Raw genomic sequence first — 23084 nt, 5'->3', positions numbered from 1 at the left:
GATGTCGTGTGGCCCGAGAGGAGGATGCCCAGGTTTGCAATGAGAGGCTTGGGCTCTGGCTTGGTTCCTGTTGCCTGGTGACCTTGGGGCTTTGGTGTTTTTAGATTGCTGCCAGGCCCTTGGGCACAATCACCTGTGTGGGGTGGCAGGCAAGCTACTCCACCTGTGCCTCAGCTTCCCCAGTTGGAAGACCAAGATAATTTCCTCCTCTTCAAGTGGTGTGAGGGGGCGTGTACGGTGGGAGGGGAGTGTGAAGAGGAGGGAGGCAGGCAGCTTGGCTTGTCTGGAGCTGGAGTGGACGAGCGTCATGGGAAGGCAGATCGAAGCTACACAGCTGTGTCCCTCACGTGCACTGGAACGTGGGCTGTGGCTGGGGTTGGTGGTTTGGAAGACCAGAAAGGAGGCTGTTAAGATTATGTCACCCGGAAGTGGCCTGGGAAAATGGCAGCAGAAATGGGAAAGGGGAGAAGCCAGGTGGCAGTGGGCAGCTGGAGGATTGTGGCCCTGAGGGGGTTGAGAGGGAAGAGTGGGCTCCATTTTGGAGGCACAGGGTCCCAGCAGCCTGGGTGGGCAGGGGCAGAGCGAGCACCGCAGAGGCCGCTTATCTGTGCTCCATTGGTTCCCGAGCTCCCATTGAGCATCTGCTGTGCGTGAGGCCTGGTGCCAGCCTTGGGCACGGAAAAGTAAGACACTGTTCTTCCTTTCAAAGAGCTCACTGTTGGGATCCTATTCTTGTTCATCCTTTCCCTTCAGGTTTCTTGGATACCGACTTCTCATCACACAAACTCCTGGTAACCCTCTTTGTGGCCTCAGAAATACAGTCGCAGATGGAGCGTCGACTTCGGCCCTCTGGTTTTGCTGGGCTTCTCGCACCCACTCCCACCCGATCTTGTTCAAAATTGGCTTCTCTTTCCACCTCCTGCCTTTCTACTTCGGTGTTCCTTGCTTGCTCCTCTTCTGCCTTCACTCATCACTGTTTTCATCTCAATTTTTCTGCGCTCACAGCAGCCTCGCCCAGGTGTCCCAGAGTGTCTTTGGTGCCGCTTCTTGTTCTTGAGCTGGAGTCATTGAGTGAACCTGAGGTGAAGCCGTGAAGCCCTTTTCTCAGCCGAATTTGGGGATGGACCAGATACCATGTTCTCTTTCCACCCTGAAGTTTTGTGGTTCTACTTTACTCTTTACAAGCATTTAAGGTCTGGAATGCTGGGTGCCAGATGTTAGAAATGGTTACTTGGAAGTGATTTGTTGTCTTTTGGAACATTCATATTGCTTTATTTTTCTCTACTGAGGATGTATCATTTTTAAACCATCAGAAGGACAGCCAGGCGTCTCTGCAGCTGACCTCTGGCCGGGGAGAGGGGCTTCCTGCTGTGAGGGGTGGTCTGCTGCCTCGCGCACTCGGCAGAGCCGCTTTCACTGTTCTACCTTCTTTCGCATCCACTGGTTTGGTTTATCCTGAGCTTGCCCCTGAGGTTGCTTCCAGGTCAGAAACACTTCCATTCTGTTTTCCTTTCCATTCTGTTCGTTCTCTTTGTTTTGGGTCACGACCAGTGCTGTGATCCAGTGAAATCTCACGAAAACCAGCAAGACATCTGCAGTATAGAATTTTAAAAAATGTATGCCTGTTACTTTGGGGGGCTGACAAAGGGAAATCTGAGTTGTGATTGTAGGGCTCATTAGCAAGTTGCCATTGTGTTGGAAAAAAGAGTTTAGTGAGTGTATTGTCAGAAGTTGCAAATGACTCTCAGATCCTTTGTTGTGGGTGGTGCAGAGGTGGACAGGCGGCCCTTCCTCATGTGACTACGTGTGAGGACCTGCGAGGACCTGCGGGCTCCAAATCAACCAGAACTTCTTGTATTTAAGAGTGGTGTTTTATGTGTTTCTTGTTTTTTTTTTTTTTTTGAGGAAGATTAGCTCTGTGCTAACTACTTCCAATCTTCCTCTTTTTGCTGAGGAAGACTGGCCCTGAGCTAACATCCATGGCCATCTTCCTCTAAATACATGAGACACCTACCACAGCATGGCTTTTGCCAAGTGGTGCCATGTCCGCACCTGGGATCCGAACCGGTGAACCCGGGGCTGCTGAGAAATGGAACGTGTGAACTTAACCGCTGTGTCACAGGGCTGACCCCAAGAGTGGTGTTTTTAAATGGCACTTGTAGCCTGGTCTTCAGTTCGCAACGAAAGTATCTCTGACCTGCTAGAAATAGAATGAAACTGATTATCCCTGGAAATGTGCTCTGAAGTTGCCACACCTGTTGAACAACGTCTTGGGAAGTGCTAGGTTCATGAATGAGGTCACGTTTTGGGTTTGGTTTGGTCAGGTATGGACAGAGTCAGACCATGTGTTGAGTCCATCCTTAGCCCGTTCTGTAGCACAGAGATACCCGAGTTACATTTCTGTTGTGTCTGTGGGATGGGAAGGGAGCAGCTGGAAAGTAGGCAGGGACGTGAAACATTTTGCGATTGCTTCTGTGACCGTGTATTTAGGACTGTGAATGTTGAACATTCAGATACAGCAGCGGCCGGTGGCACTTTCTGTGTGATGGGAATGTTCTGTGCTGTCCAGCACAGTAGTCACCAGCCACATGTGGACGTTGACTACTAGAAATGTGGCTGGTGTGACTGAGGAATTGGTTTTTTTGTTTTACTTAAATTAATCAGTATTTAAATTAAATAGCCTCGTGTGGTTAGTGGCTGTCAAATTGGACAGTAGAGCTCTGACCAGCAATTATTTATGATACCTGAGCGTGTTTCCTTATGAAGTTAGCCTGTTGCTAACCTAATATACTTTTCTACACGAGAGAGTCAAACCCCTTCCAGGAGCTGAGTAATTTCTTCTGCACGTGTGAGAACACATTCTGTTTCTGATAGCTGACTGATGAGATTAGCTGTTTTCAGGTACTCCTTATTTTGGCGTAATAACACAGATCCATGGCATACAGATTGAAAGGTACAGCAAGGTGTAACAAGAGAGTGACTCTGCCTTTCCCTGTCCCCAGGCAGCCCCTGCACCAGTGTCTTGTGTTTTTTCTAAGGATAGTCTTTGCAAGCAAATATGGGTTAATGGACTCTCACTGTTCCATTTCTTTTATTTCTTGTGATTTTCTGTGAAACTCCTCATCTTCCCTCCCCTCTTTGGAGGCGGACTCCATTGAGGGGCTGAGGGAAACGTGGCCCCGAGCCCCAGTCTGCACGTGGATGCCCAGGGAGGCCCCCACCGGTTGACCAGGAAGTGGATGTGGATCTCGATGATTATCTCATGAGGAAAGCGTCCTATCAATAATCTGCATGTATTTGGCTTTTTTTCTTTAAAGCAGTTTTATTTGTATGATCTTATTTTAACCCTCATTGTTCAGAGTTTGAAGATTTCTCATCACTTGATGGTCCTGCGCTTCCGAGAAGAGAGTGCTAGTTACGGCAGGGACGTGCTGGGAGTCCGTTTCTCTGAGAGGAGGGAGCTGAATGGGTGGAGGCTTGGGTTAGGCCATAAAGGTTTTTATTTGTGACCTTTACTTCTCATTTATGGCCTCCGCTCTCCTGCCCGAAGCTCAGCCTGACCCGGCTGCACTTCCTCGTGCTTCCCCTTTGCCGGGGCTTCTGGGGCCTCACCGTGAGATCAGGAACTGATGCTTCAGTGGCATTTGTGAGGTTGTCGGGCCCCTCTCAGAACACCAGGTTTTGTTAGTGGAAATTGGTCAAGAAAAAGTTTTAATCTTTTTAAAGATTCTTGGGCATCAAATATCAAATGATTCATATTCTGAAGCATTGATTATATCTAAAAGAAGATATTGTCTTACACACGTCTGAATGTTTTTTTGGGTTTGAATTTCAGTTTATTTGAAAAGATAGGATTATTTCAGCCAAAACTTTGTTTGAAGAAGAGAGATGCTTTGAATTGTGATGGACGGTGTCTGTTCACAGAGGGGAAGAGAGCTCTGGCCTCCTATGTGGACATTATCACTTGCTCTGTCAGGGCCTCCATGTCAATGCTCTTTCTCCTTTTCCTCGCTGTGAAAACGTTTGAAAGAGTCAGAAGGTCAGGCCAGGATGATGTCGTTCCTGGGCAGCCCCACTGGGCACGGTTGGTCCCAGGTGCTGTCCCGCTATGGCATCAGCGGTTTAGCAGCGTGGAGGGGCCCCTTGGGGTGCTGGGGCTTTCCCGTGCCTCTCTAGCTTTCTGGAACAGATCACTGTATAATTCTCTCTCTCCAAGGAGCTGACGGGGGTGGATCGTCGTCTGGAAATGGCTCTGGAGTTGCCCCCGCCACCCCTGCAGGGGGCTCTCGCTCCTCCTCCCGGAACTTAGGGTCTTCAGGCGCTGAGAAGGAAGAGGGCAAGAAGGTGCGGCGGCAGTGGGAGTCGTGGAGCACCGAGGACAAGAATACTTTCTTCGAGGGGCTGTACGAGGTGAGTCATGGAGCCAGAACAGGCGCCTGAGCCCCTGGCCTCCTCCCGTGTTGTGTGGCTCTTTCAGCTTCCCTTTGCCTTTCTCACCACGCAGCTCCTAGGTCTAGACCAGCAGCTCCAGTGGGGAGCCCCTCAGTGGCTGTGGCAGGTTTGGGTCCCCAGAGCCAGGCCTCGCCCTCTGACCTTGGCTCTCTGTCGCCTCATTGTGACCTGAAAGGCTCTTACTAGTGAGGTGGCTGTTAGGAAGCCTCTTGGTATGCTTCTCGTCTTTTCTAAGATTTTGCGCATTGTCTCTGAAACGTATACTTTTTTCTTTTTAAAAGATTTTTATTTTTCCTTCTTCTCCCCAAAGCCCCCCAGGACATAGTTGTATATATTTTGGTCGTGGGTCCTTCTAGTTGTGGTATGCCACCTCAGCACAGCCCGATGAGCGGTGCCAGGTCCGCGCCCAGGACTTGAAACGGCAAAACCCTGGGCCACCAAAGCAGAGCACGCGAACCCAACCACTCGGCCACAGGGCTGGCCCCTCAAACATATTCTTGACTGAAGAGTGCTACCCTTCTCCCTGGCCTCTCCTTGCAGCTAAGTGGGCCCGTTCTGGAGGATGTTCCCTGGGGGGGAGGGGCAAGGGGACACTTGCCACATCAGTCAGGCAGCCAGCTCAACCCTGAGAGCCGTCGCAGCTGACCTAGACAAGTCCTAAAAATAGAGAGGAGCTGCCCCCGATCCCGAAGCCCAAAGAAATGGCCACGCTCCCTGCTAGCCATTTTCACTTACATGTTTCGTTTTTTTAAGTCTTGGTGATTATAGTGAACATACTTTTTTAAAATTAATGTTAAATGCGTTCTTCATGGTGTTTTATAGTTCTGCTATTTTTTTAATGCCTATCACTATTCTACTTCACGTGCAGACACCTGTGGCCTGCATGCTCTCTGCCTGTCTTTATAAATAAAGTTTTATTGGAACACAGCCATGCCTGTTCATTTGTGTATGGTCTCTGGCTGGTTTTGACGACAGTGGCAGAGTTGCGCAACTCAGCAGATACTGAGTGGCCCACAACATCTAAGTGTTTACCCTCTGGCCAATCCTTGCTCCACTTAACCATTTTTGTATTGTTGATTGGTATGGTTCCTTCCAGATTCTGTTATAAATAACACTACACTGAACATCTTTGTGCACATTCTGTATTTTAGACTACTTCTTTGGGATATAGTATCTAAAGAAGGTTACACAGTCAATGAGCCTTATTCTTTTAACGGTGAAGTAATGGAGTGATAAAAAAGTTTTGCCAAGCTTGCAAAACAAGACTCGTAAAGGAAGCAGGCTTTAGAATTGAAACCGTGAAGTCTTCATAGAGAGATCAGAAAAGAAGACACCTAAATGTAGGTAGGAACTAGAACTCAATGCCGATTCAGAATATTCCTGTGTCTGGCCTCCTCCCTTCCCTGGCCTGGCGGTTCGGTTCTGCTGTCCTGGTTGGAGGAGGCCCATGTGTCGGTGCCGTTAGACTGAGCTGTCCAAGGAGAGAATGAAGTGTGCACTGGTGGCTTGTTCCAGTAGGCGCAGTCATTCAAACACATTCACATGTGTTCTCTTTCTTCCCTTGACAGTTTTCGAATGAAGCATGGGGTCTGTTCCTGTGTAGGTTGTCCCCTAGTCATGTCCTCTCTAAGCTGTTTGTTAGGCAGAGGAGACTTAGGATCCCTGGAATGTTCTTAGGATCAGCAACCATTGCTGATCTGTACCTGAAACAGTTACTGCTTTCCTGTCGCCTTTCCTCCTTGGGGAGAACGTGGGCTCTGCAGGCACTCTGGCTCCTGGGCTGTGGAAAGTGGATGGGAGATGTGGTTGTCCATTAAACGTCGTGGGGAGGAATCCCCCATTAGTGACCTGCCCCCCTCTCTCCAGGTGAGTAGTTCGTCCCTTCTCGTTAGGCTAGCCTTCTGGTGTTAATTTTTCTACCACGTAGGTGTCTGTTTTGAGGTTTTCTGAAATTCTTGATTAATAATGATAGTTAATAGTTGGCTTTTCTGATCACTTAATGCTTTCCACTGTTGGTACTGTGTATCCCAAGTAGTGTGTTGGTGTGTGTGTATGAGAGAGAGAGAGCGCGAGAGCGAGTATGAGCGCATGCTTTATGTCTGTCATTTTGTGTGTCTGACCATAACTCTGTGGACTCTGACGGGGTCCTGATGTGTGACTGCTCCGCTGGGGCATGCATGACCGTGAACATTGCACGCTGTGGGGCAGGGCTCAGCGCAGACCTGTGCCCAGCCGAGTGTTGCTTCTGTCATGTTTGTCCAGGTCGCCTCTGCCTTTTTGATGCACACAAGTCTGACTTAGCTGTGCTTCAATTGATAGACCCAGCTCAGAGCAGCAGAGAGGGACAAGGAGATTGAGCGGCTCTCATAACTGGGAGGGACAGGGAGGGGCTTGCCGAAGCCTGACTGGATGTAGGGACTCTGACAATGTCATTGGGCTTTGGTCTGTCACCCTGTGCAGTGGGGGTGACATGTCTGTGCTCATTCTCTCCTGCTTCAGACACTCCCAGAGGCAAGAGTGTTCTTCCCATCACCCAGGCAGGGCTGTAGGGCGTGGCCCTCATGACAGAAAGCACCTGGGTGGGAAGGCCAGCAGGGCAGACGCCTGGACCAATGTCATCTTTGACATCCTCTTACTCCATTTCAATGGCGGTTCTTCACAAAGCCTTTTCATTTTCCCTTCTTATGTCTGTCCATCTGTCTGTGTTTGCTTTTGCCATACAATTCTTGATTCCTACCTTACAGCCACACGGCCAGCATCCTGTGCTTGTTTTTCACTAGCTTGGTAATTGCTGAAGTCCTCATCTAAGTTTGGAACACTCTAGTCGTGCTAGAAGTGCAAAGAAGTGCCCCTAACGGGCTGACCACCTAATCAGGGAAGTGTAACAGGCACATGACAAGGACCGTCGGACTGTCAGAAAGTGTATGTGACAAACACGAGACTTGAGAGGCAGCAGCGTTTTAGGACATGGGGTCAGGAGTCACAGACCCCAGGTGCTCTTCCCAACCTGACGAGCCAGGCCGCCATGCTGGCCTGTGACCCGCTGCAGAGCGAGTCGTGAGATCTCGAGGCTGTCTGCCCTTGTCCCCGTCCTGCGTCTGACGGGAGCTGCGGGAGGCCTCGTGCGGGAGGCACCCAAGCCGGATCCTGGAGGAAGGCGCCCCCACACAGCTTTGCCTTCTTATGTTTCACCTGCTGTCGCTTCCTTTTTAAACAGTGAATGAGCTTTACTTCTTTCAGGTTTTTTTTATTTTTTAACTTTTCATTTTGAAACAACTTTAAATTTGGAAAAAGTTGCAGAAAGAGTACAGAGGACTCCACATGCCCTTCACCCTGCTTCCCCGATGTTCACACATCGAGCGTGACCAGCAGAATGAGGGGCTCAACGTGGAGACCACACCATCTACCATCGCAGGCTTGGCTCCGGTCTAGCCGGTATTCTCACAGGTATCCTTTTCTGAATCAGAATCCCAGCTGCATTCAGTTGTCAGGACTCCTGAGTCCTCTGACCTGGGCCTGGTTCTCAGTTTCTCCCTTTTTCCCCATCTCTCATGACCCTGATGCTTTTGAAGGCTCCCAGGCTGTTAGTTTGTGGAATGCCCCTCAGTTTGGGCTTATCTGAGCTTTCCTCATGATTAAATATAGAGTTGGCATTTTTGTCGAGAATACCACAGGAGTGTTGTGCTGGCCTCCTTGCATCTGTCCAGAGCACAGGGTGCGATCTGTCTCAGGCCTGGGGATGTGAACCATGATCCGTGTGTTCAGGTGGTATCAGTCAGGCTCTCCACTGTCCAGTCATTGTTTTTACTTTGAAACTATGTAAAACCCTGTCTCTCATCATTCTTTCTCACACTAATTTTGGCAACCACTGCAGCTTTTTTTTGTTTTTTTTGGTTAGGAGGAGTGGCCCTGAGCTAACGTCTCTTGCCAATCTTTCTCTTTGTACCCGAGGAAGATTGTCGCTGAGCCAACATCAGTGCCAGTCTTCTGTTTTGTATGTGGGATGCTGCCACAGTGTGGCTTGATGAGCAGTGTGTAGGCCCATGCCCAGGATCCAAACCCATGAATCCCAGGCTGCTGAAGCGGAGCATGCAAACTTAACCACTACACCACCAGGCCGTCCTCCCATTACAGCTTCTTACCTGAAACAGCTCTTCCTGTAATCTCTGCCCAGTGATGATCCTCTGGTCCTAGGATTTCTACACTTATTAATTGGAAATCCTGTGCAAGGAAAAGCTCTCCCTTCTCCCTCTCTGATGTGTTTCTATCTGTATGGACCTGGGGATGTTCACGCTTTTCTGAGGGTCATAATCCTTCACATCTTTGTCGATTTTCTTGCCCAAATTGTTCTGGATTTGGCCACTGGGAGCCTCTTCAGGTTGGTTCCTGTGTCCTTTCAACACATTCCTGTCATGCTTCGAGTGCGTCCTTACTTTCTGGCACCACAAGATATTCCAGACTCACCTGGAACATGCTGACTGTGTTCTCGGGAACCTAAATTCTGTTCTGAAAATCTGAGACTTGCTCAGCTTTTGCGTGGAGGTGATGAAAGGATGGCCCACAGATGTGTTCAGAGCATATTCTGTGTGCTTCTCTTACTAAATGTTCATATTTGCTATCCCTGTTCGAATATAGAATGTTTCGTCTGTTGAAGCAGTGAGGGTGCTTCTGAATAGTTGATGTCTTGTTTTATTTTGAGATGCCGGATGCACAACACTCTAAGCTCCTCCATCGTCACTTTCTGTCTTCCGATGAATGTCTTCACTGAGCTCTCTGGTTTCGTGGTCTCTAAACAACTCCAGAGATGAAGCCGTTTGTCTGAGTGATAAGCTCTGGGTTGTCCTTCCCTCTTTGGTCTCCACATGCTGTCTCTCCCTGAGTTTCTGTTGCTACTTTATCTGTTATTCTCATTGTTATTCTAATTAAAACCTCAGGTTCTACGGAAGTGAGGTTGAAGCTCAGGCACAAATGAGAGCTGTGAAGGACACTTGCTTAGCCGCAGCCCGTCCCCTTTCCCCTTTCCTGGGAAGTGTCTGCGTTGTACAGAGGCTGTGCTTTTACCGTGGACTTTGTTTTCCAGCACGGGAAAGACTTTGAAGCGATTCAGAACAACATTGCTCTGAAGTACAAGAAGAAAGGCAAGCCTGCGAGCATGGTGAAGAACAAGGAGCAGGTCCGCCACTTCTACTACCGCACGTGGCACAAGATCACCAAGTACATTGACTTTGACAACGGTGAGTGTGCGCAGCTCCGCTTCCAGGACGGCCTGGGCACGGTTGGCTTCTGGTCGGGAGCGTGGTTTCCACAAACCCAAAGGACAGCTCGCTGGCATTGTTCCCACCCAGCCATGTGTCCCAGGATTTCCTTGCCTTGTGGCGCTTTGGCTGGTGGTACACTGTGGGTCAGGTTGTGCGTGTTTGCTGTGGCATCTGGGTGCCTGGCTCACTCTGGGCCTGTGTCCCCCACTGGGAGGGAGGACCCCACAATTGATGAGGAGAGCTGGGGCCACAGGCACAGGCAGGCTAGAATCATACCCCTCCAGTGCTTGTCCTTCTCTCCCAAGTCAGCGCTCGTTGGGGTGAGAGTTGGGCAGGCCTGGCGTGCGTCGACTGGGGCTGGAGGGCTAGCTTTCCCCTGGCTCTGTTGTCTGACTTGAATCCAGATTTGTGTCGTCTTGTCTTTAATGCGTGTGTCTGGGTCGTCGCCAGGTGTGGTTCTGACTTGCCGCCCAGAACACCCTTTCTGATCAACACCTCTGTCCTCAGGGGAGACGAGACATTGGCACCTCCTGTCTCCACATGTCAGAGAGTCAGTCTTCTGTGTCCTTCTGCTCAGTCTTGCTCTTCATTTCTACAGCTTCATGCACAGATTGGTCATTCCAGACATTTGCTTCTATTGGCTTCACTCACTTCTGACATTTCTCTTCAAATAATACCGATTCTGGTCCAGGATAACTCACCGCTGTGGTTGCGTCACTCCCGCTCTGAACCTTTGCCGTGAGCCCTCCACGTGGGCCCTCCTCCCTCCTGCCCTGCCTGCCTGTGTTCTCTGGCCGGGTCGGTGCGTCTCGGCCCCAGCGCGTCAGTGTCGCCCAGGCTGACCTGTCCGACTCTCCTCACGGGCTCTCCCTCTGGTCAGGACGCCCGGACCGGGGTTCCTCCTCCCACCTTAGAAAGGCCCAGAGAGCATGGGTCAAGCTGTCTCCTTCTGTAAAGGGTTAGGTGGTAAATATGTTTGGCTTCAGGGGTTTGCAGTCATTATTGAAACTCCTTCGCTCTGCTGCCTTAGCTCATTGTGGACAGTGCATAAACGAATGTATGTGACTGTGTTCCAACAAAACTTGGTTTACAAAAAGAGACCGTGCGCTGGGCTTGGCCTGCGGGCCTTGGCTTGCCAACCCCTGCCCTAGAGAAATCCGTTCTTGCCCTAGAAAAAGCCGCCGGCCAGCACAGGAGCTCTCATGGTTGTTTTCCAATACTGTCCCTGACTGTGGCCCTTCGAATCTTTGTGGACATCTCTCACCTGCCAGTCACAGTCTTGCTGGTTCCACCTCAGAGCTTTTCAGATCTGTCTTCACTGCCCGTTCCCCCTCCGTGCTGTCCCAGACCGTTGCTGTTGTCCACTCTCTGGTCCTGCCCTTCCTAACCCGCCCTTTGCGTTGGCGATCCACACAAGGCGCACGACTGCCTGGACCGCTCACTTCCCTGAACCCCCAACCCCCACCCTGCCACATGCCTTCACCCTGCCCTGTCCCCGCTCCTGGGAATGGGATTGCCACCCTCCTGCTTACCTACACTTCCCTTTGTGCCTTGACTCCTGCCACCCCTGCCTGGTTGGCCTCCCTAACCCTATGCACCTTCCAAGACGACCAAGCCCCGAGTGCGCGCACCCAGAAATCCTTCCCTGGATCTTTCGCGCCCCCACTGCCGCCTGACCGCAGGCCTACTCTGTGCCTGATGCTGAGCATGTCGTGTGCTGTTCCCTCTCGGACAGATGAGAGAATGCTAGCTCAGTGGTGGAGGCCTTGCCTAGCCCACCCAGATGGTAAGCAGTAATCAGAGGAGCCAAGATGCCAGGGCAGGGCCCGCGTTCTCTCTCCACCATCCCTCACTGTCTCCTCACCTTTCTCTTCTGTACGTGTAATATTTTCAGACCACCTTTTGTTGTTGCTGTAGAATTTCTCCTTGTGTTTTTTATTAAATGTTCTTTCTTTCTTTTTTTTTTTGAGGAAGATTAACCCTGAGCTAATATCTGCTGCCAATCTTCCTCTTTTTTTTTTGCTGAGGAAGACTGGCCCTGAGCTAACATCTGTGCACGTCTTCCTCTACTTTATACGTGGGACGTCTGCCACAGCATGGCTGGCCAAGCAGTGTGTAGGTCCACACCCGGGATCCAAACCGGCAAACCTTGGGCCGCCGAAGCAAAATGTGCAAACTTAACTGCTGTGCCACCAGGCCGGCCCCTTAAATATTATTTCTTTGAGTTGACTTATACAAATGAATAAATTTTACCTCTCCTTTTGGACTTGCAGGTCACTCTGGTGTTTTTAAATAATGCAGGTGTGGACATCTTTATTCGTACAGCGCTTTTCCTCTTCAGAAGCACTTTCTTCAGATAAATTCACACAATTGAGATAACTAAGTCTATGCAAATGGATGTTTTATGTCTCGTCGTGAGCGCTGTCTGATTATCCTCTGGGAGAATGAGTGTCTGCTGCTTCGCTGTATTTCCCATCTGGTTCTGTCCTTTTTTTATTATTATTTTTATTATTTTTATTTTTTTATTTTTTCCTTTTACTCCCAAAGCCCCGTGGTACATAGTTGTGCATTTTTAGTTGTGGGTCCTTCTAGTTGTGGCATGTGGGACGACACCTCAGCATGGCTTGATGAGCGGTGCCATGTCCACACCCAGCATTCAAACTGGCGAAACCCTGGGCCGCCAAAGCAGAGCACATGAGCTTAACCACTCGGCCACAGGGTGGCCTCTGGTTCTGTCGCTTTTCACAGAGGTGAGAAGGAGCTCCTGAGAGTTGAGTGTGTGCCGTTTGCAGCAAGTCCCATCTTCACAGCAAGACCCCACATGAAGTGCCTTCTTTCTGCTGAGTTATGGCCCCACTGAGGTTCTCTTTGGCCAAGAAAATGCTCTTGTTTCTCACGAGTCTTTTCAAGGTATCGTTCCTGCTTCAAAAAGCCTTCACTGGCCACCACACAGGGTGCCCTCCTTCTAGTCCTTGCAGGGGACACAGTCTCAATGTTTACTACATGTAACCTGGGGACTGCCTTGGAGAAGGGCTTGTCGCCCCAACTCCAGTCCCTCGGGCCCAGGGGCCTCCAGTCCAGCCTCGTGTCTTTATGGGGAAAAAACACAAACAGAATGGTGAGTCCAACACTTTTCAACAGTGTTGTCTGTTTACGTCAGATTACCACTGTTTCTAGAGACCCGCGGAGAGGCGCTGTCAGTGTCCACACTGGGGGACGGTCCCTCGATCGGACTCAGAGGCCTTTTTCTCATGCTCTTATTATTTGTTGGCCTCAGTCTCCACGTGACCATTAACACCGGATTCTCTGCTGGCTTCGGCACATCATGGCCCCTCAGCCATGGTTTGTTCTTTTTCGGGTCGTCACCACAGTGTCTGTGTTTTTGCTGCCTGTGCTCAGCCTTCACTGCACTGTTTCTCAGATCACTAGTTTATTTGAAAAAAAAAATGCTGGTCTGGATCCTGTTGAGTGCAGAGCTGTTGTTAGTGTCTGTCGTCTTCACAGACACCCTCCCTACCTTCCAGGGTGGCACTTGGGAATGATTTTTAGCGGTTTGGCTCCATGTTGTCTTTCACATTTTTTTTGTTATGTATCATATTCTTTCATGACTTTCTGAAAGTTAGTCCGTGAGAGCGGGTCCTTCATCCACTTTGGCTGGTCTCAAAAAGGTCTCCTCAAATGGGAACACCGTCCCTGACGTCTAGAGAGGATGGGGGGCTGTGGTGTGGTGAAACGAAGAGAGAGGGATGAGACGAGGCCAGGAGCCACGGTCTGGCACATTCTGTTCTTTCACCGAGACCATGCCACGGGCAGAGTGGGCAGTGTCGGGGGATGCTCAGGTTCCCACTGTAGTTGTGGCCTCATCTGCTGCTCTGAGGTTCGAGGGCACTTCACAGGGCCTGCCACACCCAAGCTTTTTCCTGTTTGGGTTTTGGAAGGCACTTAAAGCAGATGTTTCTCTTCTAAGTATTTGTCACCGCTCCTTGCTGGACCCCCTCCTAAGCTCCTCTCCTTGTCCCTGGAGTCGTGATTCCTTGGCCCTTTATCTGGCTCAGGGACGAAGGGTAGGCGAGCTGGCCACCCTCAGGTTCCGTGCCTACACCTTGGTTCCACGGCAAGCTCTATGAGATGAGACCCGGCACAAGTTCTTGCCCCCTTCTCTGTCGTGTGGCCTGTGTTTCCCTCCTCCCTTCTGTGCCACCTGATCTGCATGCTTCTTGGCATCTCGTAATTGTGGGTCTTGTTCTTGGCATCCTGCTTGACCCCTTGAGAAGTGCCTTCTTGCTGTTGAGCTGGTGGCTCCACCCTGACTCTCAAGCTGGTCCTGATAACCGCTCTAAGCTGGGGGAAGCCAGATGACCACGTGAAGCCGGAGGGCCCACCTGCCTCTGTGCTGCACTGGCGATTTCATCCAGGCTTGACACTATCCAGCCATTTCACAGCCTCTTGCTCAGCCCCTGGCAACCACTGATCTGCCTTCCGTCTCTGTGGGTTTGCTTGTTCCGGACATTTCATATAAATAGAATCATATAACGTGTGGCCTTTCATGTCTGGCCTCCTTCACTGAGCATGTTTTCCGGGTTCATCCACATTGCAGTGTGTGTCAGAACTTCATTCCTTTTTATGGTTGAATAATATTCCGTTGTCTGGATGGACCCCATTTGTTTATCCTTTAAATAGTGTATCTTAGAAGTGTCCTGAGTTGTGGTCCCCTGGGAGAGTCTGGTGAGATCAGTGGGTCTTTCTCCCAGGAGAAGCTTCAAGAACAGTTGGTGTGTGTTGTTAACAGAGTCCCAGGGTGCTTAGAGCCTGTGCAAGGTTCAGAATCCTTGTTTTAGATCATTCATTCCAAACCTTATTTTCCACTTACTAATATATTTCTCTTTTCCTTTCCTATTGTTATAATCAGACACAGCCGAATGGTAGGACTTTGAAAAGGGGTCTCTGAGGAGGGAACCAGAGAGAACAGTTGTGAGAGAGAGTAGAGGGACAAATGACATTGGTCGCTGCTCTGGGAGATAATCCAGAAGGTGCCTGGACTGTGCTGCAGCAGGGCTTCCAAATCAGGATCAGGATATGGCTTCAAGAAATAGGAAAACTCAAAGTGACAAAGGCTTCGGCATGTGAGGATTTACTCTGTCCTGGCAAAGATGCCTGCAGGTAGACATTCCGGGGCAGGCCACAGGGGCTCAGGGCCTCCCGTCTCTCTGCTCTGCCATCCTTAGCGCCTCGCTCGTGTCCAAGACGGCTCCAGGCAGCTGCCCTGGAGGAGAGAGGGGTGGGCAGAGGGGCACCTTCCTGCCCGAGTCAGTCTATTTAAGGAGCCTTCCAGAAGTCTCCCACAACACTTCTGCTCACACCAAATGCTAGCACTTAGTGATGTGGCCACGTCTAGCTGCAAGGCAGGCTAGGACATGTGCTGTCTTATCTGTCTGCATTGCTCCCCAAATAAAAGAAGGACTGGTTACTAAGGCACAGGGGAGAGTGGGTGTCAGTGGTCGTGAGCATTTGAGCTACCGTTCCTCTTCCATCTGGCCCCACGCTGGGGGTGTGTAGACCAGTGGTCAAAGGAGGCGCCGTAGGGCAGCTTGCCTGGCTCCAGCGCTGGCGGCCTCCCGTGGAGCTTGGGTGGGCTCTGTGTGTGGGTTGAGAGGCTGATGACATTTGGTAATTGTCACACCCCACCTCCGCCCCCATGGGAGCCAGCCCTGCTGGCCTTCCCCTTTTCTCCTCCCGGAGACATTACTCTGCCAGTTAGGACGAATTTTCTAACTGCCCTCCTTTTTCTCATTTAACTTTTTATTTTGAAAATCGCAAAGACAGCGCTGTATTCCCATGCTCTTGGCCGTGTTTGCCCTGATGTTAATATCTGTGGTACCAAGGTGTGGGGATCAAGACCAAAAAAATCAGCTGACTTAAATGTTCCCCCAGCACCATTCTTGTGCGCGTGAGCTGGCCAGCCCCCGAATGTGTGTGTTTTCCCCCTTCTAAAGCCTTATGCTTTCCTTTCTTTCAGTGTTCTCTCGCGGGCTGAAGAAGTCATCCCAGGAGCTGTATGGCCTGATCTGCTACGGCGAGCTGCGGAAGAAGATCGGGGGCTGTGAGTATGAGCTGCCAGTGGCGTCCCAGGGCCGCTCTTGGCTTCATGGGTGACCTGGCCTTCCAAAAGGTGCTCACACTCCTCCCGCAGAGCCTGCTGTCCTGTCACCAGTGGATCTTTGGTCCCAGGGGCTCTTCTGTTTTCCCTCAAGTTTCATCTTGAAAACATTTTAACGTACAGAAAAATTGAAGAAGAATATGCTGCCCACCGTATCCCTCCCTTAGAGTTCCCGGTCGCTAACGCGGGCTACGTTTTGTGTGTGGGCACTCCCTCTCCCCTCTCCACATACTTGCTGTTTTCTTGCTTAGCTGTTCGACTGTACATTGCAGACATCCTGGCACCCCCCTGAATTCCTCAGCCTCTGTCACCTGAGAATGAGGACATTCTCCTGACCAACCACAATCCTATTGCCATACCCAACGCATTTAACACTTAATCAAACAGGTGCCACCCTCTTACCTAATATCCTGCCTGTATTCAGATTTCCCAAAACATCACAACGCGCCAGTTGGGGCACATGTTGAGGATGTTGCCCTGCTCGTAGCTGTGGCATCCCTCAGCCTCTTGACCTAGAAGGGCCTCTCATTTTCATCTCATGACACTGGTACTTTGCAGGGTCCAGGCCTCTCCCTTTGCATTGCTCTGATCCTCTCCTCATGGCTAGCTCCCTGTGGATGGAGGGGATGCCCTGGCCTTCCTGGCACACTGTGCCTGGCACCTCACGCCTCTATCTTGACTCCCCATGTGACCACAAATGAGAGGGAGCACCTGGCCTCTCCAGGCCCCACCTGTCTCATAGGTGGGAGGAGCATACACCCACACATCCACTCCGAGGATTAAATGAGACCACAACACCTAGTGGCCGGGGAAGTCATCATCTTCCCAGTCGCCTGACACGTCCGTCTCAGCTAAGTGTGCAGCAGGCTAGGGTAGAGGAAGCAGAAGGGTGGGGCGGACAGGCATTTACTGATTGTCTGGGCTGGGAGACCTGCCGTCTCCTGCAACAGGTAAGAATGTCTAAGAGGCTCCAAAGGGGACAGGCGGCCTCTTCCCCGCCCCCATCCTCCCTGCAATTGGAGGATTTCTTTGTAAGCCCCCCGGCTCCTGCTTTGAGTGGTCTGCTTGGGTTGGAGGTCTCAAAGGCCCCATCCCCCTAAAATCTCTGCTTCCTTTGCTCCGTTCTCCTCATTCTCCTCACCCTAAAATGCTTCTGGTCATGGCAGTGTCGTGGGCACTGCCTCCTCTGCCCAGTGCTGTGGCCTACTCTGTCCCTGCCATGTCCGAGCCTCTCAGGCAAAGCCCTCCCCAGACCATCTTTGACCCCACATGAGTCTTTGGGCTCATTTCTTGTTGGCTCCAAAACAGGCTTCCTGTTGTGCCTGGGGTGTCACCTGGGTCCCCTGACCCAAGGAGCCTGTGCAGCTGGTCTTCAGCCTGTCTTCCTGCTTCCCTCCAGCTCCCCTGCTGCCCCTTGTTCTGCCGATGATACCTAGGAGGTCCCTTTTTGCCTTCCGAAAGTACATGTACACACAGACACCCTCCTTGAGGCCCCACCTGGGCTCTCTGCTTCTGGCGCTGCTTCAGAGCCCTCTGCCCCAACCACTGACCCACATGTCGGGATGCTGTCTGTCATTTTGTGAATCTTTGTGGGGAAGGAGCACGCTTCGACGAGCAGCCTTCCACAGTCCCCTGCACACAGCAGCCTCTGATGACTGCCCAATGGTGGCTCTTTCTGGGCTGCTCAGAAAAATATGTCTGAGTGCTCAGGTGATCAGAGCATCCTTTTAATTAGTGCACCTTTTCTGAGTGAGGTGTCTAGACACATGCAGATCCTGACACAGTAGACAGTGGAGTCTCTGCTGTGTTCCTGGGACTTGCATGTGTTACCTTGTGTCAAGCATTGTAAAAGCTGTGTGAGCCAGGTGTTGTCCCCATATGAAGAAATGGCTGAGGACACTCCATTTGGATGAGAATGCATGAGCATTCAAGTCTCCTTGGCTATTAAGTGACAGATCACACTTTGCCTCCAGGCCTGATTCTTAAACCCAGTGCCTGTTTGTCCACCACAGTGGCCGGTGTCGGGATGGGGTGAGTGGGGGTCCACCACGGCTGTCCTTGGTCCTCACCAGTTTGTTCAGATGGCTTCTTTTCCAAGGGCGGTTCCTTGCACGGTGCCCTGGCTGGTGACTCAAACCCCAAAGTTGTGGTTCCACCCACCCATGCCTTCTGTCTGTCTGTCCATCCAAGGACCAATGGGCCCTTCCCTCCCCTTTTACCTGTTAACTGCTGCTTACCTGTCAGTCTCAGCTCAGATGTCCACCAGGCCCCACAAGGGACCTGGTCTCCGTGTCACCTACTCTCACGGCACTCTAGCCCCTCCCTTCATGCAGCAGTCACATCTGTCACTTGTGTTGACGGGTGCCTGTTTGATTCCTGCCTGTCTGAGGCAGGGCTGTGTCTCATGTTGGGTTTAATGAATGAGTCTGCCCGTCCGCCCTCTCCGCTGCTCTGCCTTCTTTCCTAAAGATCTGTTTCTGGTGGGGACCATTTCCCTGCAGCCTGGGGAACTTCCTTTAGTGCTTGTTGTCATGTGGTTGTGCCCACCATGAATTCTTTTAGTTACTATTTATCTGAAAAGTCTTTATTTTGTCTTTATTCTTAAAAGATATTTTTGCTGGATGTAGAATTCTGATGTGACAGTTTTTTCCCTTCATCACTTTAAAGGTGCTGCTCCACTGTCTCTGGCCTGCACTGTTTGTGGTGAGAGGGCACTGGCCACTTGTGTCCTTGTTCTCTCTAGGGGAGTCTTTGCTTTTCTCTGGCTGCTTTTGAGGTTTTGTCTTTGGCTTTGGCTTTTGGCCTGGCCGTTTGTCTGTGGCTTGCTGGTTTTTTTTTTCCTTTCCCCAAACATACAGAAGAGTTCAAAGAATTTGACAGTGAACACCCAAATGCCCACCCCCTAGGTTCTCCCACTGCCTGCTTACCGTGCTTGCTCTCTCGCATGTCCCGAGGTGAGCGATGAACACCAAGAGGGCAGAGGACAGAGGGTTCCAACTGCAAGAGCCCAGCAGGAGCAGCATGTGCAGAGCACGGTGGCTCCCCCAAGAAAGGCTGGGGACAAGTAGAGAGTCAGCATAGCAGGGGTCTGTGAGAGAGCGTTTGGGAGGAGTGATCAGCTGTGCAAGGCAGGTGGTGGTGCCCCTGAGGAAGTCTGGGTGGGCAGAGGGGACGTGCAGGTGGGGACAGTGCCCTCACATTGTGACACATCGTTTTGACCCTGGGGGAGGGTTTTATTCTGGAGGACCTTGAGTATTCCTTAGGGTGATTTGGATTCTGCATTGAAGATAGTTATTTGGGAATCTTCACCGGTTTCGTTCCTAACTACTTCACGGTCGCATTTTTTTTCCGTTTAAAGGTATGGATGACAAGAACGCGACCAAGTTGAACGAGCTCATTCAGGTGGGGTAAGTAAGAGTTGTGATGGGAGACACCACTTGTCTCTTGTGGACATTGGTGTTTGTCTCTGAAATACGTGCACGTTTCTGCCCTTTTCTCAGTGAGGACCGTTAGATACTGAGCTCCTCGGAGTTAAACCTGCTACCCTCACAGTTCAGCATCTGCCCCAGTAAGAGGTGGCCAGTCCTGGAGAGCCAGTTGACGGGTGCCAAGCCTCTCCCCATCCTTGGGGGGAGGGTGCCCCCGGCCGCCTCCTTCCTGCAGGTCTCTGGGCTGGGGTGGCCGTCTCCACGCAGCCGTCACCTTCTCCGTTTCTTGCTCTTCTTCCTCAACCTTTGTGCATTTCATAGTGTTGGTTCTCCTCTTGCTTCTGGAAGACCCTCCCTCCCCGCCTTCCTGTTGCATTTTCTCTGGTCTTCGTCCTCTGTCTTTTCTGATGGCTTTTCCTGCCTCCTCTTCCCATCACCCCTTCCTGTGCCCACTGAGGCTCCATGCCCCTGGAGGCGAAGCCGAGTCTGACTCTTTTCTCCCCTCACTCTCACGGCCTCCAAGAGCTCAAGGTTTTCCTGCTTACACAAAACTGCCAGGGACGCCTGCTCAGCCCCTCCTGCTGTGACGCTTTCTGCTCCAGAGACACCATACCAGGGACTTGGCTGAATGAAGGAGCCACCCCACCCAGTGGCATTTTGGTTCGCCCATTGACCCCAATTTTGGAGTTGGCCTTCGAGCCCTCCTTCACCCCGACAGCCCCGCCAGTTGTTGCCCAGCCCCCAGCCAGGTGTCTGGCTCTGAGCTGCTCTCCCGCTCCTGTAACTGCCCCGGCCTTCTCTCCTTGTGCTCTACCTTCTCTCCTCTTGTGCACCCCTCTCGACGCCATCCTGGCGTCCCTGCACACTCTCTTTTGGTGCTTTTAACTCTCACTGGGGCCTCTGTTACCCTTTCTGGGTGAAGGATCACAGATCTAACTTGTCCCCCATTTCTGTGCCTTGGTTTATAAATCCTGTTAGGTCGCAGACGTGTCCTGGGTCCCAGCTGGAAACCTCTAGCATCTCTTCCTGGGAAGGATGCCCTTGACCTCACACGCTCAGGGTCCCTCACTCAGCTGCCTGTCGCTGCCCTCTCCAGGCTGGTGGAAGCTCTGTGGACGGGCCTGTCCCATTCTGGGTGTGCCTCTCTCGGCCCCGCGGCCCATTTCCCTCATTCATAGCTGCTCGAGCTCAGTCCTGCAGCCTCGCTGCTGCCCTGCATTCCAGGGCATAGCACAGCCCTGACTGTCCCCTCTTCTATGGTCTGGGTTCTATGTGTGTGAATTCTCCTTCCCTCTCACTCCACCAGAGCTTCTGTGGTCCCACCCAGACCTCTCTGCCCCCTGTCTTAGATGCACCCACCCGCCATGCCAGACCCCTGTGTGTCAAGGTCCAGCCATCCTGTCGGTCGAGCTGTCCCCTGGCATAGTCTCACTGACCCCTGCTGCATCTGCAGGATGGCGCCCTCGTGCCCCTCTGGTAGCTTTTCTCCTTCCGCCTGGTGTCATGTGGCCTGCGAGCCCCTGTCCCTCCAGCGTGAGCACCTGCCAGGCTGGGCTGGCTGTGCGCGTTTCTGCTTTGGCCAGCCCAGCATCTGCCCTGACAGATGCTCGTGCTGGATTCTCAAGGCTTTCTTTCTATGAACTGCCACCAGTTTAGAGCCAAGCCTGATAGTGCCCAGGGTACACATATCAGTGCCGTGCGAAAGAACAGCGATTGACCCCAGCTGCCAGGGAGTGTGGGCAGCCTTGAAAGCTGGTATCCATGGGAACATGGAGCCTCTGGACATGTGTGGAATATGGTCAAAGGCAAGTGGGAGAGAGGCCGCAGGACGCGGCCTTGTGGGTCATTCGTTACCCTCATTCACCTGTTGTAGCTTTGGTGGCCCACCTGGGCCCCTATGCTCTCACCTGCCCGCCCACACTCACACCTGCCCCCCCACACTCCCACCTGCTCCTCTCACACCTGCTCCCCTGACACTCATACCTGCCCCCCCACACTCACACCTGCTCCCCGATGCTCACACCTGCCCCCCCCCCGCTCACACCTGTTCCTCCCACACTAACACTTGCCCCCCCATGCTCATACTTGCCCTCCCCACTCATATCTGCTCCCCTGCGCTCATATCTGCTCCCCTCAAGCTTACACCTGCTCCCACACGCTCACACCTGCCCCAAGCCCATCAGGCAGAGGCTGCGTTTGCTCTGGGATGTGGGATCTTTGGGCAGTGTTGTGTGCCTCTGAGGAACCTTGTGAAAAAGGCGGAAGAGCTTTGGCTGAGGTAGTTCCTGGCACTACCGTCTCAGCAGCAGGCCAGGGAGTTGCCCCGGGAGGGAGAGCCCTTCCCCTGTGATGTGATTTTGGGGGCAAATCGCACATCACCTTTTGTTTCAGTTGCTGCACATTCATTGGTTGAGCCGGTGTTCCTGGCTCTTTGCTTTGTGCTCACGGGCATTTGGGGCTGGTTTGATGAAAAGCAGTGAGTGTGCTTGGCTGTGTCTTAGTTGTGACTGGAGCCGGCCCAGGGAGGAGGTGTCCTGCAGGAGCATGTGGGGACCGTCCTGGGTTCTGGAGGGACACGCATGCCTGGTGCCTCCCAACCGCTCGGCCCGTGAGAAGGCGGGTTCTGATGAGTTTGTAAATGGCCAGGGGCGCAGTTTTAGGAGCTCCTGGAGGTGGGAGAGCCCCAAGGCTCCGAGGTGAAAGTCTGAAGCTGCAGAGAAGCCCAGGAGTAGAGCTGACGACTCAGTGTTGGCAGGAAGCCGTCTCAGCCAGGCCCCGGGGTGAGACGGCGGTCAGGATGGTTCAGAACAAGCACGTTCAGGACGGGTCTGCATCCCTTGTGTGCTTTGAATCCTCGTCTAGTAACATAGTATTAGGTTATAACCTAAGTAAAAAATAAATATCCATGAGTCCATGCTGATATAATCAATGATTGAATAAATAAGTAAACTGGGGAGTAGAGGCAAATCTGTGCAGAATTCCACATAATTTACGTACTCTGCCCTCGAGGGGTCGCATGACTCCCCTCCCCCAGGTGTGGGCTGCGAGCAGTGACTTCCTTCTAAAGAGGAGGATGTGGGAAGAAGGAGAAGGAGCCACACAGCGGAGCAACCTGACGGACACGACCTCAGCCAAGCGTCAAGGTCGCAGGTGACCGACGTAGTTCAGATTGATGGCTTGGAAAGGCAGCACTGTAAAGATGTCTGCGCTGCCTAAATTAATGGTAGACAGATGCAGCTGCAGTCAGAATCACAGTACAATGTCTCTGAACGTTAAATTGAAGCATAACGAACCTGCAGGAAAACGTACAGACCCTGAGTGGAGAGCTCCATGAGTTTTCACCAAATGGTCCCACCCAGATCAAGAAATGGGTAAGTGTTGAAGCCACCAGCCTTTGCAGAAGTGCCTCCTTGCACCACTTCTGGCCACTTCCACCCAACTTGGCTCAGAATAAGAAGAAAGTCAAATTAAAACAACATCATTTTTCACGACTGTAGATGGGGAGGTCTCAGATCATTGTCGGTGATCAGGTTTGCAAATAACAGGAACAGAGTGTGAATTTGTAACTCATCCCACCTTCAAGTGAGTGTCCTCCAACCCACCAATTTCACTTCTAGGAAATAATTAGGTCAACGATGGGCCACCCTTGTGAGGATGTACGTTGAGACGCTGCTCCTAGTAGCAAAGGGGCGTCGCAGAGTGAGGAGCTGGCTCCAGGGCGGATGTGGAAGGTCTCCGTTGTTTCTAAAAGCGAGGCACAGCATGCGTGGGGGGCTGTGTGGGCCCAGC

At 51.8% G+C, this 23084-nt stretch overlaps 1 protein-coding gene across 2 annotated transcripts in view; it reads left to right on the top strand.

Annotated features, from left to right (window-relative positions):
- The window catches only part of CRAMP1 (cramped chromatin regulator homolog 1), a 64792-nt gene that overhangs the window by 8847 nt on the left and 32861 nt on the right, over positions 1-23084 (top strand). For both annotated transcript variants that reach the window (XM_044747249.2, XM_044747248.2), the window contains exons 3-6: positions 4217-4410; positions 9533-9686; positions 15727-15810; positions 19226-19274. In XM_044747249.2, the coding sequence (XP_044603184.1) occupies positions 4217-4410; positions 9533-9686; positions 15727-15810; positions 19226-19274 (481 nt within the window). The remainder of the gene's footprint in view (positions 1-4216; positions 4411-9532; positions 9687-15726; positions 15811-19225; positions 19275-23084) is intronic.

Source organism: Equus asinus, chromosome 14 (genome assembly GCF_041296235.1).
Source record: "Equus asinus isolate D_3611 breed Donkey chromosome 14, EquAss-T2T_v2, whole genome shotgun sequence".
Lineage (NCBI taxonomy): Eukaryota > Metazoa > Chordata > Mammalia > Perissodactyla > Equidae > Equus > Equus asinus.
This window is presented reverse-complemented; position numbering and strand designations above follow the sequence as displayed.